The sequence below is a fragment of the Rhinopithecus roxellana genome, chromosome 4, assembly GCF_007565055.1.
Source record: "Rhinopithecus roxellana isolate Shanxi Qingling chromosome 4, ASM756505v1, whole genome shotgun sequence".
NCBI classification, from domain to species: Eukaryota; Metazoa; Chordata; class Mammalia; order Primates; family Cercopithecidae; genus Rhinopithecus; species Rhinopithecus roxellana.
Window position 1 is genome coordinate 119,523,247 of NC_044552.1, and position 23,475 is coordinate 119,546,721.

The 23,475-nt window shown below is 39.1% G+C and overlaps 1 protein-coding gene across 3 annotated transcripts in view; it reads left to right on the forward strand.

Moving 5' to 3' along the window:
- The window catches only part of MAP3K5 (mitogen-activated protein kinase kinase kinase 5), a 252,403-nt gene that overhangs the window by 75,325 nt on the left and 153,603 nt on the right, over positions 1 to 23,475 (forward strand). For 2 of the 3 annotated variants that reach the window (XM_030928710.1, XM_010379481.2), the window contains exons 2-3: positions 4,738 to 4,877; positions 21,314 to 21,337. In XM_030928710.1, the coding sequence (XP_030784570.1) occupies positions 4,738 to 4,877; positions 21,314 to 21,337 (164 nt within the window). The remainder of the gene's footprint in view (positions 1 to 4,737; positions 4,878 to 21,313; positions 21,338 to 23,475) is intronic. The other variant, XM_030928711.1, reaches the window with a different exon arrangement.

A 23,475-nucleotide genomic window follows, 5' to 3' on the forward strand; every position in this document is an offset into this window, starting at 1 on the left:
TATTCTTATTAAGGTAAACATACCCTTACTTATGACCCAGTAATCCTACTCCTAGGTCTTTACTCAAGACAAATGAAAGCATATGTCTATATAAAGACTTGTATATGAATAGCAACTTTATTCAAAATTGCCCAAGCTGGAGACAACCCAAATGTCCTCAAACCTGTGGTTGGACATCTGTGGATGAATCTCACGTGCATTTTGCTAAGTCAAAGAAGTCAAACCCAAAAGGCTACATACTGTATGATTCCATTTATATGACAATCTGGGAAAGGTAAAATTTTAGGAACAATAAATAAATCAGTGGTTGCCAGGGGCTGGGATTTGGGGGGCGGGGAAGACTAACCTCAAAAGGAGAGCATGACAGAGATTTTGGGAGTGAAGGATCTATTTTGTATCATGACTATGCTGGTATATATGCATTTTTCAAAACCCATTAGACTGTACATCAGAGACAAAGAGAATGAAGTTTGCTGTATGACAATTAAAAAGCAAATTTAGGAAAGAATAGAAATGTCTTAGAACAAGTCACTTATTTGAATTTGAAATAGAAAAAAGCCAACCTTTTTCTAAGTTACCGTACTGTATTACTGTATTTTAAAATTAGACCAGTAAGCACCTTTCAGTATTCTTTATAGCATCCAGAAATGGATCTGTTCCTGCTTAGATGTTCAGAGGTAATAAATATACCTTACTTTGCTTGCACCATTTATTTTAAATATCTAGGCTGGGCACAGTGGCTCATGCTTGTTATCCCAGCACTTTGGGAGGCTGAGGTGGGCAGATTACCTGAGGTCAGGAGTTCAAAACCAGCCTGGCCAACATGGCGAAACCCTGCCTCTACTAAAAATACAAAAATTAGCCGGATGGATTAGCAGGTGCACACCTGTAATCCCAGCTACTTGGGAGGCTAAGGCAGGAGAATCACTTGGAACCCGGGAGGTGGAGGTTGCAGTGAGCTGAGATCGTGCCACTGTACTCTAGCCTGGGAGACAGAGTGAGACTCCATCTCAAAAAAAAAAAAAAAGAAAGAAAAGAAAAAAGAAAAGAAAAAAAAGAAAAAATCTAGTTTCTCTCTTAATCTGAAAACTTTCTGCAGTGTTTTTATTTTAGCATCTAATTCAACATGTCAGTTCTCCGGAAAAATTTATCCCCTCCTTTCATTACTGTAACTTAGCTAGTATTTTTCTTTGCATGTCTCTTTATTTTTCATCAGTAAGTGTTTTATTTGGTTTCTTCAAGTCCCACATAACGCAGCTTCTTGATTTTAAAGCAATGTGATTGACTGCTGAGTGGCTGGCACCTGTGGGAGGAGGAAGCCGTGTGGGTGCAGGAGGCAGCTGGGCTGTGTGGGTAGGATGCAATGACTCACTTTTGTCATGTGTTGATTTTTGATGCAGAAATGTTAAGGACCCCAAAAGAAAACTCTTTATTTGTATTAAAAAGTCCTTAAGTCATTTTTAGCCTCGAGGGGGGAAAAAATCCTTCTGAAGCTCCTTTGACCTGTCTTCCCATTTCATAAACTTCTTCTGTGTCTTTTACCTCAGTTTCATCTGATTGATTTCTCATTCACCAAAGTTTAATGTTAATTTCATACCCATTAGACAAGATGGACTCTGCACCAAACAGCTTCTCAAGCGTCTGCGGTATTTTTATGTGCTGCACTTTGGTTTTATATTCTGTCACACAGGTCTTGAATGTTGTTCATTTTATATTTTGATAGGTTCCTAAATTGTGAAAGTAATCAATGTTCATAATAGAAATTGTGGGAAATATAGAAGGTATAAAATAGAAAAATAAAATAATCCATAATCTCTGTAACACAGCTCTTACCAACAAAAGTTGGTGTAAAACTTTTCAGGTATTTTTTTTATGCACATGGATATATACATAGAATGTAAACATCCTAATGCACTCATTATAATGTATACATTGTATTTTTAATGTATATGCTATACATGGCAGTATGTATATTATATTTTACTTTTTATTTTTACTTAATATAGTTTGAATTTATCCCCTGTCGCTAAGTATTCTTCTACATTTTTCTTTTTCTTTGGTTACATGTAATCCCATTATTTGAAATTATGATATACATATATATCTCTCATGATTACATATATACACATACACACATACATATATAACCATTTTCTTACTGATAGGTATTTAGACATTTTCCATTACTTTATCGTAAAAAATAATTTTTCAATGGACAGACAGGTAAATCTATTTTCACATTTATAATAATCTTCTCAGAGTAAATTCCAAGGAATGGAATTATTGGGTCAGAGTGTACATAATTTTTAGGATTTAAGCCTCCTAGAAAGTTTACACTTGGCTGGGGTGTGGTGGCTCATGCATCTAATCCCAGCACTTTAGGTGGCTGAGGCAGAAGGATTGCTTGAGGTCAGGAGTTTGAGACCAGCCTGCGCAGCATAGTGACACCTGTGTTTACGAAAAAGTTTTAAAAATTTGACAGACATGGTGGCACACACCTGTAGTCCCAGCTCCTCGGGAGGCTGAGGCTGAAGGATCGCTTGAGCCCAGGATTTTGAGGCTGTGCATATACAGTGAGCTATGATTTTGTCACTGCACTCTAGTCTGGGCAACAAACTGAGAACTGTCTGCCTTTAGAAAAAAAGAAAAAGGAAAAAAACGAAAGAAGAAAGTTTACACTTCCCACAGCATAAAAGAGTGTCATTTCTCTGCATTTTCATTGACTTCTTTACTTTGCTCACTTAGGCAAAACAGTTGGCATTTTATAGTTGGTTTAATGTGCATTTATTAGAAGCAAGATGAAGAATAATTTCTCATATGTTTATTTACCATTTTAAATTTCTGTGAATTTGCTTGCTGATGTCTATAGTGTGATTGTCTAATGTAATGTTTTTATCATTGCTGAGTTATTTTAAATTGATCATAAGAGATGATTTATAAAGATATTAACCTTTCATCTCTCAAATATTGCATAATTTTTAGCAAATTATCTTCTTTTAAATTTGTTATATATTAACATTTTCATCGTAATTATGAATGGCTTCTGTTTTATATTTCCAAAATGTTTATTGCAATTACAAAGGAAGCTCTTTGTTTTCATAATAGTTTTGCATCTTGATGCCTTACTAAATTGTGTTATTACTTCTAATAGCTATTCAGCTAAGTCTGTTGGGGTATTTGGTTGACATCCACAACATCTGCAAGTAGAGATAATTGTGTATTTTATTTTCTAGAATTATATCTTCTTACTTTCTAGAAATCTTATTGCAGTGGCTGGGATTTTTCAGAAAGCCATTATATAATAAGTAGTGGCAATAGCTGACAGCCGTTGTTTCTGATTTTCATGAGAATACCTAAATGCACAAAGTTGGAAGTTGTTATGAAATGTATATTATTCTCTATGTTAAGGAAATGCCCTCATATTTTTAATTTGCAGCTATTATTTTTTAATTTTAAAATTTTATTCTTCTTAGAGCTAGGGGTCTTGCTGTGTTGCCCAGGCTGGCCTCAAACTCCTGGCCTCAGGCAATATTCTCACCTCAGCCTCCTGAGTAGCTGAGATTACAGGTGTGCCACTATGCCCAGCTCAGCAATTATTTTTAGTGATAAATGGATTGAGAATTTTAATTAATGCACTTGGAACATATTCGAGATGCTGATGACTTTTTTCCATTGAGCTATCCTTGCGTCCCCCAAATAAATTTTAAACTACGATCTTGGTCTTATAACACTTGATACATTTTGTTAGTTTTTCTTTCATATTTTTGTTTATAGCCATAAAGGAGTTTTAGACTAGTCCAAATTTCATTTTTGTGACATTGTCAATTTTTGATATCAAATTTCTACTACCTTGTTACTGGTCATCTTTGAGCCTTGGATGGATTTGCATCTGTGGTTATATTCCCCTTAGTTATATTTTCTATACCTTTTTTCTCTCTTTTTTTCTTGATTATACTTACCAGGGACTTACTAGATATTAGTTATTTAACTCTAAAACCCAATTCTGGATTAACTAATAAGCTTACCTATTTATTTTTTTAAGTCTCATTTTACATGTGTTACCGCTATTTTTTATGAATCTGCTTTTTAAAAAAAAGTTTTCTTATTTGAAACCTTAGTTAACTTGTTTTAATGCTGAAATTTATGAGAGAGCATTAGCCCCTGCTTCTCACCATCACAAATTCTCCTCGGTTTCCAGTAATCATGTGATCTCCTTCTTCTTTAAAAAAATGCAGGTTTGGGCCAGGCATGGTGGCTCACACCTGTAATCCCAGCATTTTGGAAAGCCGAGGCAGGAGGATTCTTTGAGGCCAGGAGATTGAGTTCCACCTGGGAAACATAGGAAGACCCTGTTACCCTGTCTCTAAATTTTTTTTTTGACTAGCTGGGCATGATGCCTCATGCCTGTAGTCCCAGTTACTAGGGAGGCTGAGGTGGGAGGACCATTTGAACCTAGGAGTTCAAGGCTTCAGTGAGCCACGATCGTGCCACTGCACTCCAGTCTGGGTGACAGAGCAAGACCTTGTCTCTTAAAATCAGAAAAAGGAGGATTGTTACATTTTATAAAACCGCTTCCAGGTAGAGCTGCAAATTAAAAATTCAGTGATAAATGAAGAGGGAAAATCCCTAACATTTCCTTATTTCCTCTTTTGAGTACTAAGATAATTGAAACCAAAATGTGCTGATTGGGCATTCTTTGGGTGTCATCCTTTGGGGGACTTTGTTTTCTGTTTGCAGATATTGCGGTGGTGGAGATGAGCGATGCCTTCCGGCAACCGTCCTTGTTTTACCACCTTGGGGTGAGAGAAAGTTTCAGCATGGCCAACAACATCATCCTCTACTGTGATACTAACTCGGACTCTCTGCAGTCACTGAAGGTACCTCCCTTGTTTACTGAATGTTTCATTTTAGCATCAGCATTTCAGGGATACCGGTTTGTCATCCAAACATTTTAAGTAGCTTTTATTTGTGAAAGGCGTTTATGTGTGTGGTCAGTATGCACCAATTACTAGTCAAACTGGAAGGTTTATCGAGAATTCACTGTAGAAATTTGATGACACGAGTAGGAAAAAAGTTCACATTGAGTTCTGAGTTTCACTTATGGTTGCAACGGAGGAGACTGTGTTAATAGGAAGTCATCGGCGCAGACGTGGAGAAGGGAGATTGCATAAGATATGGTCAAACCTTCATGCTCTGTCACTTTTGGGAGCTTCATGGTGCCCACCGGTCTCCTAACTAAAAGTACACTTCCTCCTTGAAAGTGCTCTGAGAAAGTCTCTCTGAGTATACCAAAATAGTTGGCATCCTCTTTCACTAGGGTGTGATTTAAACTAAGATGGGAGAAAAGGAAGAGAAACTTACTATGTTTGTCTACAAAATTCAACCTGTCTCAATGTCCTCTCCAGTAATAGGAACTTACTGCCATAAAGGCATTTCCTCCGTCCAAAAAAGTTTGCCTAAAATGCTTTTTGCAAGGCCAAGTGATTTTACACTGTATGATTCTTTGAAAAGCATCCCACAGTTCAGTGAAACGCATGCTGTGCTTGCCATCATCCATTTCTTTTGTGAAACTTCCAACTAGCTTCATGTGGCTTTTTCTCAGCTCTGTCTTCTGGCCCAAATCTGAGCCAACCTTGCGACACTGAGCTCTAGAATCCTGAACCATATTACTAATGACTTAGCAATTGTTCTATGAGTATCTCTAACCCATATTTCATGCAAAAAAGTGTCAATAGCATTTTGCATTCTGAGTATTTAAAGCATGTGTGGCTTTCTTTGAGAAATCTGCAGAACTTCACTGAGCAAACGTACCTACTACATGCCAGGCATTGTGCTGGTGATTGACAGGCATATCCCTTTCCAGAATACTCTGAAACAGTTCTAAGAGATTTGCCCCACTTGTCCTAAGTCTGTTTTTTGTCCTAGAGCAATCCTTGACCTGGAGCAATCCTTAAGCCCCTCAATTTTCCTCCAGATTTACCCCTTTAATTAATACATCATAAAATGTTGTAATTCATTTTTAATTAGACATTTTGATTTGCTGCTATTTGCAACCCATATTAGCATTTGATGAAGGAATTAGATTATTTGATTTAGCTCTTTTCATTTTTCTTTGGATTAAGTTTATGCATGTATTTATTTATTTAGGGTCTCACTCTGTCACCCAGGCTGGAATGCAGTGTCGTGATCACAGTTCACTGCAACCATGACCTCCTGCGTTCATGTGATCCTCCCTCCTCAGCCTCCTGAGTAGCTGGGACTACAGGCGCATGCTACCTCACCCAGCTAATTGTTCTCTTTTTTTGCAGAGATGGGGTTTTGCCATGTTGCCCAGGCTGGTCTTGAGCTCCTGGGTTCAAGTGATTCTCCCACCTTGGCCTCCTAAAGGGTTGGGATTACAGGTGTGAGCCACCACACCTAGACAGATTAAGTTTATTTAAGCAGGCACTATTATGTTGGAGATTTTTTACTCTCTACAGTATTTGCTCTTGCTCCTACTAGTATCTGGTGATTTAATTTTGTGCCCATTCTTTCCTAGGGAAGTATTTTTAAATGAAATAAACTTACATTTGAGAGAAAGAGATAAAGCTAATCTTACCACACATATGTCTGGGACAAATAAACTGGCTTATTGTTTTAAGCTAGCCTTTGTCTAGAGGTGTTACTGTCATTTGACTGAAGTAGTTCCTTAAAAAGGCGAATGATGTCTAAACTGTGCTCATTTATCTTGTACATATTATCTGCTTCTTATTGAGCACTTACTATGTGCTAGGTACCAAGTGCTTTATCTCCATACATTTTCAAATTCTTAAAGGAGGGGCTGGGTGTGGTAATCCCAGTACTTTGCGGAGCTGAGGCAGTTGGATCCCTTGAGGCCAGGAGTTCAAGACCAGCCTGGCCAACCTGATGAAACCCTGTCTCTACTAAATACAAAAATTAGCCAGGTGTGGCAGCACATGCCTGTAATCCCAGCTACTTGGGAGGCATGAGAGTCCCTTGAACCAGGAGGCAGAGGTTGCAGTAAGCTGAGATCACACCACTGCACTCCAGCCTGGACAACAGAGCAAGACCCTGTCTCAAAAAAATCCCAAAACAAAGAATAATAATGATAATAATTCTTAAAAGAATTCTGTGAGGTATATATTCTATTAGCATTTTTTTTAATATCAAAAACTGAAGCCCAAAGAAATTCAGTCATTTGCCTAAGGTGATATAGCTAGGAAAATTTGGAATTAGGACTGCCTGACTCCAAAACCTGTTGCCCTTGACCACTAAGCATTATTGCATTATTGTCAGTTACTTCTAGTTAAAATTATATCATATATTTCTGCTGAGTGTATTCATTTAGAAAAACCTATCAGCTATGCCTCCTGAGTTTTCCTAGGTAACATCCGTCTTTTTTTCTTTATTCTTTATTCCCTCCTATTAACTGAAACTTTTGCTGTTTTCTTATTTAGACTATTCCTAGCCTGGTAGGTCATGTGTCTGGTTGCAGAGGACAGAAATATCTGGGATAGGAAGCATTTTTGGCAGTCTAGCAATTTCCTCTGAGTCCTGAAAGTTCCTCAGGTCCTGTGCTACTGAAAATAATTGGTGTGTGTATGTATTTTTAGTTTTATTCCTTTCTGGGCAGTTAGTTAAAGATGTAACCCTTATTCCTGCCATTGACCAACAGATAGGAAAACTGCAATGAAATAAGCAGAACAAGAGATATTTAAAATAATATATCATGTAAGGATTAGCCAAGCAAAATAAAAACAAAGCATCCCTCTGTTTTCACAGGGCAAAGACAGTTTTAGAATGCTATTCTTGTCATATGTTTAGTTTCACTTAGGTTGATTCTTTGGCCATCTAGAAAGTACAGCTGCACAAGTTTTATTTTAATCTGTTGCTCTTTGTAGAAGACTGCAGTTTCTCTTTGGTGGCAAATTCTCAGGAAGAAATTGTAAAAAAAAAAATTTTTTTTTAAATTTAAGCTCCTGGAAAAATAATGGAAGCTATAAAAGTACTTTAAAAATCTATGTCTGAAGTATCATTTGAAAGAATATTTAGAATCTAGTCATAGTATTTAATTGTAATAAGCTTTATATCCATTGTTTTAAATCACAAGTACTAAGAATGAAAAATTTTGGTTTTTTTTTTTTTTTTTTTTTTTTTTTTTTTAGAAAAGATGACCATTACACTTTGAGAGAAGGAAGTTGATTTTTTTTCTTTTTTTTTTTTTTAGTGCAATGGAGCAATCTTGGCTCACTGCAACCTCTGCTTCCAGAGTAGCTGGGATTATAGGCATGTGCCACCACACCTGGCTAATTTTTACATTTAGTAGAGGTGGGGTTTCACCATGTTGGCCAGGCTGGTCTCGAACTCCTGACCTCAAGTAATCTGCCCACCTCAGCTCCCCAAAGTGCTGGGATCACAGGCATGAGCCACTGTGCCTGGCCAATTCTTTTTCTTTTCTTTAGCATTGTAAAGAAAAGAATAAATAACAACACTTATTTTTTATAATTTTCTTTAAATAAATCTCATGAGAATTTCTCATGTGCCTACTAATGTTTATTGAGAGAATATCTGTGCCAAGATTTACATTGGTTTAAAATAAGAAATGCTAGTAACAATTACTTTGCGATTTATTTCATGCATTATGAAATGATCATACTTCCACTTGGGATCTCTCAGTAAGTGGTGAGTAAGTCTGGACACTCCTGGTCAATGAGCTGTGGCGCAGATGCATTAAACACCTCTGATGACTTAGGTGAAATGAAGCCATTTTGTGTAGAGTGAGGAAATTGTTTTCATGAACCATCTCTTAGCACTAGAAATTCCTTTATAACACCAGCTCTCCGCTCATCTTCTTGTGATCCTTTCCTCCACTCCCTTTCTCAGCTCCTTCTCTATGTTCTGGGCCACTCCCCACTCACTTTAAACAATGGTACTATAAAACAAAGCAAAACGAAACGATGAAACACGACTGGACGTGCCAGATAGTCAAGAATTAAAACCTCTTATACTACAGATGGCCAGGTTGTGGAGAGTGGGAAACCTACGCACTACTGGTGGGAGAGATACTACCTTCTGAAGCGTAATTTGGGAATATTTAATAATATCAAATGAGCATGTCACCAAGACTTAGTCATTCTGACCCTAAATGTATACTGTAAAAAAAGTCTCTTGCATGCATAAGGAGATATAATCAAGAATGTTTATGTTAACATGTTTATAATAACTCCTCCTCCCAAAGAAATGGAGAATTAATAGATACCTTCAGTTGTAATCTTTTTTTTTTTTTTTTTTTGAGACGGTCTTGTTTTTTTGCTCAGGCTGGAGTGCAGTCATGCTATCTTGGCTCACTGCAACCTCTGCCTCCTGAGTTCAAGCAATTTTCCTGCCTCAGCCTCCATAGTAGTTGGGATTACAGGCTCCCGCCACCAGGCCCAGCTGATTTTTGTATTTTAGTAGAGATGCGGTTTCACCATGTTGGCCAGGCTGGTCTCAAACTCCCGATCTCAAGCAATCCACCTGCGTTGGCCCCTCAAAGTCCTAGGATTACAGGTGTGAACCACCGTGCCCAGCCAGCTATAATTATTTAATGGAATATTGTAGAGTACTTAAATCAGCTAGTGCTTTAGACATCAATATCAATATATCTCAAAACAACAGTGTTGGGGGAAAAAACAAATTATTTGTGTACACTATCATACCATCTATATAAAATATCATGTGCAAGAGGATGTTTTTATGCACACTTGTGTTATAAAAGGATAGACGTGTGTGGGAATTATAAACAGCATTCAGAATAGTTACCTCTTAGGGGATAGGAATGGAATAAAATTGGGAAGGGAATATAAGAGTCTTCAACTATGGGGCTGGGCGCGGTGGCTCAAGCCTGTAGTCCCAGCACTTTGGGAGGCCGAGACGGGCGGCTCACGAGGTCAGGAGATTGAGACCATCCTGGCTAACACGGTGAAACCCCGTCTCTACTAAAAAAAAAAAACACACACACACAAAAAACTAGCCGGGCGAGGTGGCAGGCGCCTGTAGTCCCAGCCACTTGGGAGGCTGAGGCAGGAGAATGGCCTAAACCCGGGAGGCAGAGCTTGCAGTGAGCTGAGGTCCGGCCACTGCACTCCAGCCTGGGCAACAGAGCGAGACTCCATCTCAAAAAAAAAAAAAAAAGAGTCTTCAACTATATCTGTGATGTTATATTTCTAAATCTAGGTGGTAGACCATGAGTGCTAATTTTTATGCTTTTTATATACTTGAAATACTTAATAATTAACCTTTTTTTTGAAAAAAGGAATAGGTTGCTATATTCTTTTATTTTTTGTATCCATCAGGATAACGTATATGCATTTTGGACACTGGAATCCCAAAATATTTTTAGTGTCTTTTTTCTATGTTCTGGCTGTGGTTAGAAAGCTTCAGATATTTGGATATTTCCCTTTCTGCACTCAAACAGACTTTATTCTCATTTTATCCATTAAATGAGATGTTTCCATGTTTCTTGATAGATTGGTAGGCAGATCAGTTAGTGGCGATGCAGTTTGTGTTGAAACATAATGATTATATTAGATTATTTCTTGTTCAAAAGATTTAGTTGTATTTTTATCTTTAACCATTGGCTGAAAAGTTACTTTATGGATGGGATTTTCATTAATAGACAGTCTTTCTCTGTGGCAGCCTGTCTACATGCTTCCTTCTTCACTATCTCATTGAATACAGAACACACATATGTGATGCTTGAAACCCTTACTCTGCCTCAGTGCATCTATTATTTTCTAGATCGGGATCTGACTAGCACGAAATCTTAGGTGCACAAACCAAAATTTGTAACACTTCACTAAATTAGCCCTTAAAAATCAGCAAATGTTAATAATATGGCAGCTCCCCAAAACATTGAAAATAAAATTACCACATGATCTAGCAATTCCATTTCTGGATATACACCCAAAAGAATTGAAAGCAGGATCTTGAAGAGGTATTTGTATACCCATGTTCATAGTAACATTATTCTTAGTAGCCAAAAGGTTAAAGCAGCCCACATGTTTATCAACAGCTCATTGGCTAAACAACATGTGGTATGTACATATATGCAATATTATTCAATCTTAAAAAGGAAGGAAATTTTGACACATGGTACAACATAAATGAACGTTGAAAACTACTGCTCATTCAAGCACTTGCATGGCACCTAGACCCATGATCTTTTATCTGCAGGCACTGAGGGACCCAATCTCCTTTAGAACTTAAACATGGAGTCTTGTCTTTTTGGCACTCATTCATATCCATTTGAAGAAAATGGTTGTAGTTTTGAAAATAACAGTGATGTCCATGTGTAAATTTTGATGATTATACTGGTTTGTAAATTGGTGAGGACATCTGGTAATTTATTACAAATACCTCACACTTAAATTGAATTCTTACCTGTATTTGGAGAATCTACTCGGATTCCAGAGTGTTCTTAAACCCATAAAAACATTTATCTCTTTTTTTTGTTTTTACAAACAAAAAACAGTACTTCCTTTTGTTAAAGTTTTGCCTCCCTTATCAAAGTAAATAAGGTGAATTTGGTTTTAGCTTGAGTTGTGCATGAAATTAAAATTTTTATTTTTTCAAAGGTTTAGGATTCTTTTAGTTTAACAAAGAATTTTTTGCTGGATTCTTTTCAGCATTTTAAAAATTATCAACTTGTTAGTGGTACAAAGTACACGTTCAATAAATGGTGTTTTAAAAACATTGTTGTAAAATATGATCCTATAAAGTGGTCTCACAATTTGTGAACCGGGAACATTGGCCCTGCCACTTTTTAATAGTGCTGCCTCAGGACATCCCTGAAGTTTCTAGCTTACTTTATAACCAGCTGTTGATTTAAAAATGCTGGGACTCTGTACTCTTCCTGGTTCAACGTTGCCATCCCATACACTTCTTATAATTTGGTAGAAACAATCTTGTTCCTTTATTTTATTTATTCAGAAATGATCTGACCTTCTTCTAAGCTATAATTATTCCATCTCAAATTGGGGAAAGAAAGAGGTAATTTGTGGGGAGAAGCAAATAAGCCATTCATGTGACATTGCTTTGTGAAGGTTTTCTCTGAAGATCTTGAATTGACAAGCTAGATGAATGATTTATTTAGCAGAAGTTGACTTCCCAATTGTAGAATCCCTGAGGTTATTGAAAGGACTCAAGACTGGAGAATTCAGCTGTCTTGGATATCAATTAGCAATAGTATACCTTCTAAGGAATTATGTATAGACTGGGTAAAATATGCCCTTGCTTTCTCCTTCCTGATTCCTCTTTAACCACCCTCACTCCTTGCCCACTGTTTTGAATCTCTTATTACCATTTTGTGCAAGAGGCGATACACAATGCCATTATATGACTGGGTAGGCACTAGCTATTTGTCTCATTTGTAATGACTCTGGTCATAGGCCTGTGATTTTGATTACCCGTAAAGACCAAGAAGGACTACCTCTGCGCACAGAGGAAGGAGTGGGGCAAGCCTTGCTGAATTATCTTTCTTTTCATTTATTCTAAATAATTGACTCTTTCTGTGAAAGTTGATCTTTTTGGCATTGTAACCCATCACCCTCTTTGGGCCTTTTTAGAATATATCTTTGAAACTGTTGCTGAAATATGTATGTGTATTAGTCCATTTTCATGCTGCTGATAAAGACATACCTGAGACTGGGTAATTTATAAAGAAAAAGAGGTTTAATGGACTCACAGTTCTGTGTGGCTGGGGTGGCCTCACAATCATGGCAGAAGGTGAAAAGCATGTCTTACATGACAGCAGACAAGGTAGAATGAGAGAGAAGTGGAAGGGGGAAGCCCTTATCAAATCATCAGACTTTGTGAGACTTCTTCACTACCACGAGAACAATATGAGGGAAACTGCCCCATAATTCACTTATCTCCCACCAGGTCCCTCCCACAACATGTGGGAATCATGGGAGCTACAATTCAAGATGAGATTTGGGTGGGGACACAGCCAAACCCTATCAATGTGCAAAGTATGATTTACTGTAGAAAAATTCATTATACCTCCAACTTTAACAATACAGTTAAAAAAAAAAAGTAATACATGCACTTAATAATATGACCCAATTAGATGTTGCTGAAAGAAACAGCTAGTTAAAAAGAAGAAGTTGATTATAATAGCAACACAGTATAAAGTGAAGTTTGTGTTAAGAAGCTCTATTAGGCCGGGCACAGTGACTCATGCCTGTAATCCAAGCACTTCGGGAATGTGAGGCAGGAGGATCACCTGAGCCCAGGAGTTCAAGACCAGCCTGGTCAGCATAGTGAGACCCAGTTTCTACAAAAATTACAAAACTTAGCTGGGCATGGTGGTGTGTGCCTGTAGTCCCAGCTACTTGGGAGGCTGAGGTAGGAGAATTAGCAGAGCCTGGGGAGGTTGAGGTTGCAGTGAACTGAGATCACATCACTGTACTCCAGCCTGGGTGGTGATAGAGTGACAGAGTGAGACCATGTTTCCAAAAAAAAAAAAAAAAAAAAAAAAAAAAAGCTCTGTTAAATGCTTTATGTACAAAATGTCATTTTTCAGCATTCCAGCCCAGTTTACAGATAGATATCTACTTACGGCAGAGTTCTTCCACCAAGATATACTTATTTAAATATGAAAAGAATTTAATAGGGAAAGAAGAGAGGCTAGAATTCCTTTTAGGATTACTTTCCAACTTTGGTATAATTTAACCTGGTTTTTGATACTAGTTGTTTTAACTGATAGGTATTCATATTCAAGAGGAGGATGTGTTCTTAGCCCCTGTCATGAATAACGTAGGTGTAAAAGGTCTCTAGACCTGGCAGTGCAGGAATTGAGTTAGAGTTGTTTGCTTTGATTTATTGATACCTCCTCCTATAAATGGCTTTAAAGTACTGCAAATAGTTTCGTTAACTTACTCCATTTGGCCTTTACATAGAACCCAACGAGACAGACAAGTTAGATATTATTTGGATTGGAAAGATAGAAGGTATTTTCTTTTTTCTTTTTTTTGAGGGAAGGTCTGACTTTGTCACCCAACCTGGGGTGCAGTGGTGCCATTTTGGCTCAGTGCAACCTCCACCTCCCAGGTTCAAGCAGTCCTCCCACCTCGATCTCCTGAGTAGCTGGGTATACAGGCACGTGCTGCTACACCTGGCTAATTTTTGTATTTTTTGTAGAGATGTGGTTTTGCCATTTTCCTAGGCTGGTCTCAAACTCCTGGGCTCCAGTGATCTGCCTGCCTCTGCCTCCCAAAGTGCTGTGATTACAGGCATGAGCCACCCCTCCTGGCCAGAAGATATTTTCTTTACAGAAGAGAAATAAGTACAGAGACATGAGATGACTTGTTTGAGGAACACACACAGCTAGTGTCGGGGCAAGGATAAGCCCCATATTCTTTGACTTGTCATCTGGCACTTGTCTTTCTCAGTCTGTCCACAGATTTCTTTTTTTTTTTTTTTTTTGAGACGGAGTCTTGCTCTGTCACCCAGGCTGGAGTGCAGTGGCTGGATCTCAGCTCACTGCAAGCTCTGCCTCCCGGGTTTATGCCATTCTCCTGCCTCAGCCTCCCGAGTAGCTGGGACTACAGGCGCCCGCCACCTCGCCTGGCTAGTTTTTTGTATTTTTTAGTAGAGACGGGGTTTCACCGTGTTAGCCAGGGTGGTCTCGATCTCCTGACCTCGTGATCCGCCCATCTCGGCCTCCCAAAGTGCTGGGATTACAGGCTTGAGCCACCGCGCCCGGCCCACAGATTTCATATGTTCTGCAAAAAGATGATTTTCTAGGTGTTTTTTTTTTTTTAAGATTATTGAGATTTTTTTCTTTTAAAGCTTGAGCTTATGTAGGCATAACGTGTAAACACAAAAGTACTTTGTTTCCTGTCTGTCTTTAAAGACTCTGTGCACGGCTCTCTGACACTTGTGTTGGATTACTCTCCTCAAGTCTGCTCAGCTTGTTTTAGCAGTGTGCAGAAAGGGTAAAGGGAGTGTTTCTCCTTCTCAGCAAGACCCAGTAGGCCCACACAGCCCATCTGATAGTTCCTTGTTTTGCTTTTTTGACACATTGAAATGAGTTAAGAAGATGGAGCTGAGGAGTATAGGGATTATTCTTCTTTTCCCCCACTTTAATGGAAAACTTGCCAAGTTCCACTAGGACAAAAAGAGGGATCAGAATGAAAGACCCAGAAAGCCACCAGCCAGGGCCAGGTTCTTTCCCTGGCCAAGAACTCCCAGCCTGCTCCTTTCTCTTCTTTCAGGAAGCTGAAATTCTGGTTCCTATTCCTGCTTCTCCCACCCCAAGTCTGATTCGACTTGGCCACTCCATGCCTGCGATTCCCACCTTTTCCCCTGGCTGCAGTTACCTAAATTTTAGGCACAAAAACTTTCTAGTGGTGGAAATACTCCATTTAGTTATCCCTGAGGTGGCCTTTTCAAATATTGTCCCAGAGAGCTATCAAAAGTTAGTATTTGCCTTCAAATGAGCCGTGGACTAGATTGTTTCTTTTGTCTTGCTTCCCTTACTTGGTTATCAACCAATACCAGAAAATCAGGAAAAAAATGTTTTTGGATGTTTCTGGTATAGCCAGGGCTACACTGACCAAAAACCCCCTAAAGACCTCAGACAAGTACAGAGTTGTAGTGGGATAATGCATCTTCAGAAATGTGCCACTGGTAAGGAACTGGAGTTTATGTTGATTTTATCTTCTTATTCATAGGTACTTGAGATGAAAATTTCGATGAGCTGATGTGAAATAGAGCAGTTATGTCTTAAATTTATTCCCTTTCCTTCCCACCCCTCTTTAGTGGATTTAATACAAATTAAGCATTCTCTGCTCTAGATAACTTTCAAGGTCTTATTTGTTATTTATTTGAATTGAGTTAAATGCACAGACAGTACCTTTGCTCCGTTAAAGTTGATGCCTCCTTTAAGGTTACATGATAAACTGTGAATAACCTCTGCTTTAGCTTCTACAAACTTCAGCTTTAGCTTCTACAAAGCATAAGCAATAGCTAACGAGAATTCAGATGTTATACGAATGATTTTTCTTTCTCTTTTTAAGAGACGGGACTCTCTTTTCACCCAGGCTGGAGTGCAGTGGTGCAATCATAGCTCCCTGCAGCCTCAAACTCCTGGCCTCAAGCAACCCTCCTGCCTCAGCCTCTTGAGTAGCTGGGACTACAGGTGCACACCACCATCTGGCTCAGGAATGATTTTAATAGAGTTTTATAATTTGCAGGCACAATCTGCAAGCATAATCTGAAATGCATGCTTTATAATGTATGCATAATCTGACAGGAAGGCAGAGGAGACATGTAAGAGGGTTATTATTTCAATGAGCAATTCATAAGGAAGACATACCATATTGGCACTAAGCCAGTAGTGGCCATTTGCTTTTCTAAAGAGCCTTCTGCTCACTCAGTACTCACCACTGCTCCCTTCCCTGCCACTTGCATTTCTGTGCCTGGTGCATCAAAAACGGAGTCAAGGGTAGAATATCTCGTATGCTGGGGGAGCATGAGGGCATCTCTCCTTCTAGCAGCACAAGGACAACACTGACCATGAGAGCCCTTTAGGCAAAAGCAAATGATGAACACAGCGTTGGAAGAGACTAGCAATCGCTTAGTCCAACTCTCTTAGTGTCACGTGAGAGAGAAGTGAAATGGCTAACTGGGAGCAGAGCTATATCTTGTACATATCTATCCCTAATTCATAGTCCAATATTTTATACATTCATTAATTTATTCATTTATTCATGCTTTTGTGATACCTGCTATATGTCATGACATTTGCTAGACCATCAGTCAAGATACAAATATGAATAAAATACATGGTCTTTGCCCCCAGGAAGTCATGATGTAGGGTGAGAGAATCCTAGGAGCAAAAATGTGCAATATAGTAAGTGAAGTATTATCAAGGAGATCTGTATGAGGGTGAATGGCAGCACAGATGAAGACATAATCTACTTCTGTTGGGAAGATAGGTGTCACAGAACACAGTGAAGGCCAGCTTCACAGAGGACAGGTTTCTTATACATTGCACAGAGGATGCTGCGCAGAGAGGATGGAGAGGGCATTTCCTTGTTACTTAGAGGGGAAGAGAGAAGGATATTCTATCAAGCGAGAGCCATATTTGCAAGCGTATGGTTTGCTACTCTGGAGAGATGCTCCATAAATCAAGTTTGAAAAATTCTGCGTACTGTGTTCCTGGCTTTGTGATTATCCAACATTTTTCAGCTTCCTTGTTCATGAGCCATTTCTATGTGTGTGTGATATTAATTATTTGAAACACCTGCAGGAAAAGCCGTTTTCAACCTTCCTCTAAAATGCCACTCATCTGTCCTTTGATTTCCATTCCTGGGGCACTCCCATTGACTAAGCACTTATTATGATGTCTCCGGACTTTTTCAATAGCCACTTAAATGCTTTTCTTCATCAAATACTAAGTACTGGCCAGGCACGGTGGCTCACACCTGTAATCCTAGCACTTTGGGAGGCTGAGGCAGGTGGATCGCTTGAGCCCAGGTGTTAGAAACCAGCTTGGGAAAACATGGTGAAACCTCATCTCTACCAAAAAAACAAAAATTAACCAGGCGTGGTGGCACATACCTGTGGTCCCAGCTACTTGGGAGGGTGAGGTGGGAGGATTGCTGGAGCCTGGGAAGTTGAGGCTGCAGGGAGCCATGATCACACCACTGCACTCCAGCCTGGCTAACAGAGTCAGATCCTGTCTCAAAAATATTAAAAAAATAATAATTAATACTAAGTACCATCATCAAATTAGTCTGCGTAAAACTTTAACAAGGTTTACCTTTTATTTATTTGTCCTTCTAAGGTAATACATTCACTTGCTACAAACATTTAAAAGTACAAAAGGATATATAGTGAACATTTATTCTTTTACCTTTATCCCCTAGTCAGCCAACCAACTCCATTGGCAACTACTGTTATTCACTTTTTATACATCCTGCCAGAGAGATTTTATGAATTTATAAATTAGAATTTCATTTTTCTCTCTTTTGTACATAGATAGGAGCATAGGATAAAAAACTGTTCTCTACTTTGCTTTTTTACTTAGCAGGTCTGGGAGATCCTGCTTTATCACTTCGATAAGTTCTTCATTGTTTGTTTGGTTGTAATGTATTCCAGTGTATGGAGGTACTAGAATTGATTCAACTAGTTTTTAGGTGATGGCCATTTATGTTGTTCTCAGCTTTTACTATTAAAAATGGTGCTCCAATATGTGCTGATACTTCTTTGAACATATCACTCAACTTAAAAAACACGTTGACTGCCAGGTGCTCACAGAGCAGAGTACTTTATTGGAGCATTCAAAGCCTTCTTCAATAAGGCTCCAAATAGCTTTTTGATTTTACTTTTTGTGTGTGTCAAAATGAATTTTCTGCATTAGCCAAATGACTACATTCAAGGTTTTCTTCCTTCCCCCTGCTCCCCGCCCAAGTTCCTCTTTAATTCACTCTTCCATAGGTCCCCAAGTGAACTGTCTTCTTTAGCTCCCTTTGATAACATTTATTGTTCATCAAATGGGCCTTTGCTTTACCTAGCTCTCTGGTCTGGATCCCCACCTTCGGGCTTTGCCTTTGGAGGTCGTGTCTGTCCTTCACAGCTCAGCTTGAGTTCCACCTTCTCTGCTGAGCTTCCCAGGCTTTCTCAATCTACAGGAACATCTTTCTCTGATAAAGCGTAGCTCTTGCTGTCTGTGTCATTCTTTTTACTTTTAGCAAGTGTGTGTATACACAAATGTCCATCCAGACTTACATAAATGTTTCAGTGTTAAATGTGTACATGTCCTTTTTTATCAGCAACATTGTGAGGTATTGAAGAATATCTTTTAGTCTTTTTTTTTTTTTTTTTGAACCAGGATCTTGTTCTGTTGCCCAAGCTGGAGTGCAGTGGCACAGTCACAGCTCACTGCAGCCTCCATCTTTAGGGTTTAAGTGATCCTCCTGCCCCAGCCTCCCGAGTAGCTTGGTCTATAGGTGTGAGTTGTGTGCCACTACACCCAGCTAATTTTCAAATGTTTTCTAGAGACGGAGTCTCATCATGTTCCCTAGGCTGGCCTCAAACTCCTAGTCTCAAGTGATCTTCTGGCCTCAGCCTCCCAAAGCACTGAGATTTACTGGTGTGAGCCACGGCATCAGGCATTTTTAGTATTTTGTATACATCTTCATGGCCCTCACAACTACCCAGTGTAATTCTTTCGTCTGTCAGTTTTTGTTTTCTCATCTGCTATCCTTAAACATTCAAAAATCTTACATGCTCCTTTGCATGAAAGCCCTCGTTGGTTCTTCTTTGCCCCATGTGGATTCAGCATCCTGGTTCTGGGCTGAAGATGATGGCCACTCAGCCGGGCCTCGCCTGGCCACACTCTTCCCTCCCAGATCTGGCTCCTTGCCTCAGCCAGATGGACTCGCCCTTGAGGCTCCACGAATGCCTTACAATTTCTGTTTCCATGGCAACATTCATGCCATCCTTTCCAATATGCTGTTCCCTTTTCCGTTTTCTAAATCATGTTTCCCCAACCTCAGTGAAACTTTGATACAACAGGCTTTTCTAGATCGTCTCTCCAGTGTCTGTAGTCATGGTGAGGTATAGGAATAACAATACCAATCGTTAGCTTATATTGAGAGTTTTTACGTGTCAGGCACTGTATAGCTATATTATTTGTATAATCTCACTCACTCTTCACAACCTAGAAGGTAGGCACACTGCCCACACACTGTGTATTTATCCCATTCCTTTTTTTTTTTGAGGAGTCTCAATCACCCAGGTTGGAGTGCAGTGGCGCGATCTCAGCTCACTGCAGCCTCCACCTCCCAGGTTCAAGTGATTCTCCTGCATCAGCCTCCCAAGTAGCTGGGATTATAGTCATGCAGTCATATGCCACCATGCCTGGCTAATTTTTGTATTTTTAGTAGAGATAGGGTTTCACCATGTTGGCCAGGCTGGTCTCGAGCTCGTGACCTCAGGTGATCCACCTGTCTCTGCCTCCCAAAGTGCTGGGATTACAGGCATGAGCCACTGTGCCCAGCCACTTATCCCATTATATTTCTTAATGAAAAATACACAAATTATGACTATTTTTTGTCAGATGTCCTGATCATCTGTGTGTGGATTTGCCCGTGGCCAATACCCTTTACTTCTAGCTGCTCAGGATGTAACACACTGCTTTTTCCCCTCCCAGAGTGTGAGAGAGATTGTGCTTAGGGAAAGCAAACTCATTTTAACCTCTTCCCAAAGAGATGGTGGCTGATCAGTGTAGAAATTATTTTTAGGTTATTCAGTTTGGGGATTTTACATATTTATGCTGTTTTTTTGTTTTGTTTTGTTTTTTTTTTTTTTTTTTTTTTTTTTTTTTTTTTTTTTTTTTTTTGAGACGGAGTCTCGCTCTGTCGCCCAGGCTGGAGTGCAGTGGCCGGATCTCAGCTCACTGCAAGCTCCGCCTCCCGGGTTTACGCCATTCTCCTGCCTCAGCCTCCCAAGTAGCTGGGACTACAGGCACCCGCCAACTCGCCCGGCTAGTTTTTTGTATTTTTTAGTAGAGACGGGGTTTCGCCGTGTTAGCCAGGATGGTCTCGATCTCCTGACCTCGCGATCCACCCGTCTCGGCCTCCCAAAGTGCTGGGATTACAGGCTTGAGCCACCGCGCCCGGCCTGTTTTGTTTTTTAAACCACAGACAATACTTTTGTATTCTCCTGTCTCCTCCACAGATTGTAAACTTTTTGGGCTGGGCATGGTGGCTCACACCTGTAATCCCAGCATTTTGGGAAGCCAGAGGGGGAGAATTGCTTGAGGCCAGGAGTTTGAGACCAACTTGAGCAACATAGTGAGATCTTGTCTCTACAAAAACAATTTGAGGCCAGGAGTTTGAGACCAACCTGAGCAACATAGTGAGATCTTGTCTCTACAAAAACAATTACTAAAATTAGCTGGATGTGGTGGCATGCACCTGTAGGCCTGTAGTCCTAGCTACTTGGGAGGCTGAGGTGGGAGGATCACTTGAGCCCAGGAGCTCATGGCTGTAGTGAGCTATGATTGTGCCATTGTACTCTAGCCTGGGTGACAGAGCCAGACACTTTCTCTAAAATAAGTAGATAGATAGATAGATAGATAGATAGATAGATAGATAGATAGATAGAAAACTTTTCAGATGCAGGAACGGAATCTACACTTCCTGAAATTTCTAATTGCTAATATCATTGTTAATACAAATTTTCCCATATAGTTCAATAAATGTTGTTGAATTATTCAGTTTTATATTAACTTGTGGTATATCTTTTTCTTGTTTTTCAGGAACTCATTTGCCAGAAGAATACTGTGAGTACTTTATTTAGCCTTCCAGAGTTTTAAAGATATTTTCTTTTCCATTAACTAATCTTCAGTATTTTTAAAATCACAAATTATTAATTTCTCTCTCTGTTACTCCTCTTTAGATTTTCTGATGTGTCAATATAAACATGATTATCTAAGTACTTCATTGTAGTGAAACTTTATTTTTCATAATGAGAGATGACACTGATAACTGTCTTTTTCTGTATATAATTAAGTTTTGGAAGAAAATGTTTCATAGTATATTCAGGCCAAACATGATGGCTCATGCCTGTAATCCCAGCACTTTGGAAGGCGGAGGCAGGCAGATCACCTGTGGTCAGGAGTTCAAGAACAGCCTGGCCAACATGGTGAAACCCCATCTCTACTAAAAATACAAAAATTATCCAGGCATGGTGGCATGCTCCTGTAATCCCAGCTACTCAGGAGGCTGAGGCAGGAGAATCGCTTGAATGCGGGAGGCGGAGGTTGCAGTGAGCCAGGCTGGAGACTGCACTCCAGCCTGAGTGACAGAATGAGACTGCGTCTCAAAAAATAAATAAATAAATAAATAAATAAAAAAGAAAATGTTTTATAGTATATTCAGTGTTGTGGAATTATGAGTGGCTCTAAAGCAACCTATATCCACACAGAGATACACATATGTGTGTATATATATGTGTCTGTAGTAAGTTTCCATGGCAACATTCATGCCATCCTTTCCAATATACTGTTCCCTTTTCCCTTTTCTAAATCATGATTCACCAACCTCAGTGAAGCCTTGATACGACAGGCTTTTCAAGATCATCTCTCCAGTGTCTGTAATCATGGAAAGGTATAGGAATAACAATACTGATAGCTTATATTGAGAGCTAGCTAGCGCAATATAATTAATGTATACTGATATGGACATATCTATTATCTGTCTTCTACTTCAAGAGATTGATTTAAGTTCCTAAGTATTGTAGTCTGCCTCTGAGACCACACTACAGAATTCCTACCTTCCACACAGAATTAAACAAATGTGAAAAAATGAGAAAAGTAAATTTTAAATTTAAAAAATGCTGCGTGAAGAAGAATTATAATATAAAGTGGAAACAGCCTTCTTAGGCCAACGGTTGTGGCCAGTGGTTGTACATTTATTTCAGAAAGTAAGCCAGTATTTAAAAACCTTAAAGAATGTACCCCTGCAGCTTGGAGTGAAGATAATACACAATATGTTATAAAAGCCTGCACAAGATTTGATTTAAGATGACAAAATTATAGTACAATTGATCATTTCTCCTTAAATCAGAAATTTTAAAACTTTTTTTTTAAGTAATGATTATACAACTCTGAAGTAATTTTAAAACTTATGCTTAAGATTTAACCAGGGCAGACACATATTTCAGCATAAATAATGCTGCTATTATAAACTCTTATCCTCCCTCTCTCAGCAGGAAATGAGCGATTGTTGCTTCATGTTTTCATGCACTGTTTTTAAATATTGTTTAATTTGTTAAAGGTGTTAAACTGTTTATCTCACACTTTTTTTTTTTTTTTTTTTTAACAAATATTGATTGGACATGCACTGCGTGCCAGGCTTTGGGCTTGGTGCCTCAGGGTTCTCACGGGGGAGGCTGGAAGTGGAAACAAGCACATGTGTAACTGTTGTGTAGACAGTCTAATTGGTAGAAAATCAGCAAACAACGAAGCAGACAAACTAGAAAATGAACGTAAGGTGATGTGCTAAACAGAGGGTAGCCATGACGCCAGTGTCTTTCAGAGAAGGTAGCACTCCCTGAGACCGGAATGGCAGAAGGAAGTCCATCCTGCCTAGCCCAGCTTGGACTTGTGGAGAAGCAGGTTGATAAAAAGACCAAATATTGTACATTGTGAAGAAGTTGCCCCCTGACTTGAGAGAGAGCTGTTGCATTTCAGGTGCTGAATGTTCTTATACGAAGCTGAATATTTCAAGCGTCTTTTTTAATACATTTGAATGCTGAGAGCTTTTCTTTCCAAAAGCTCATTTCATTTTCAACACACACTTCTGTTTACCTTTATGTAGTTTCTAAAAATTGAAAAACAGAATTGGAGTATTTTTGTGTTTTTTTTAAAATGGTGAAAAAAATTAATTAGGGGCCAGGGCAGTGGCTCACACCTGTAAT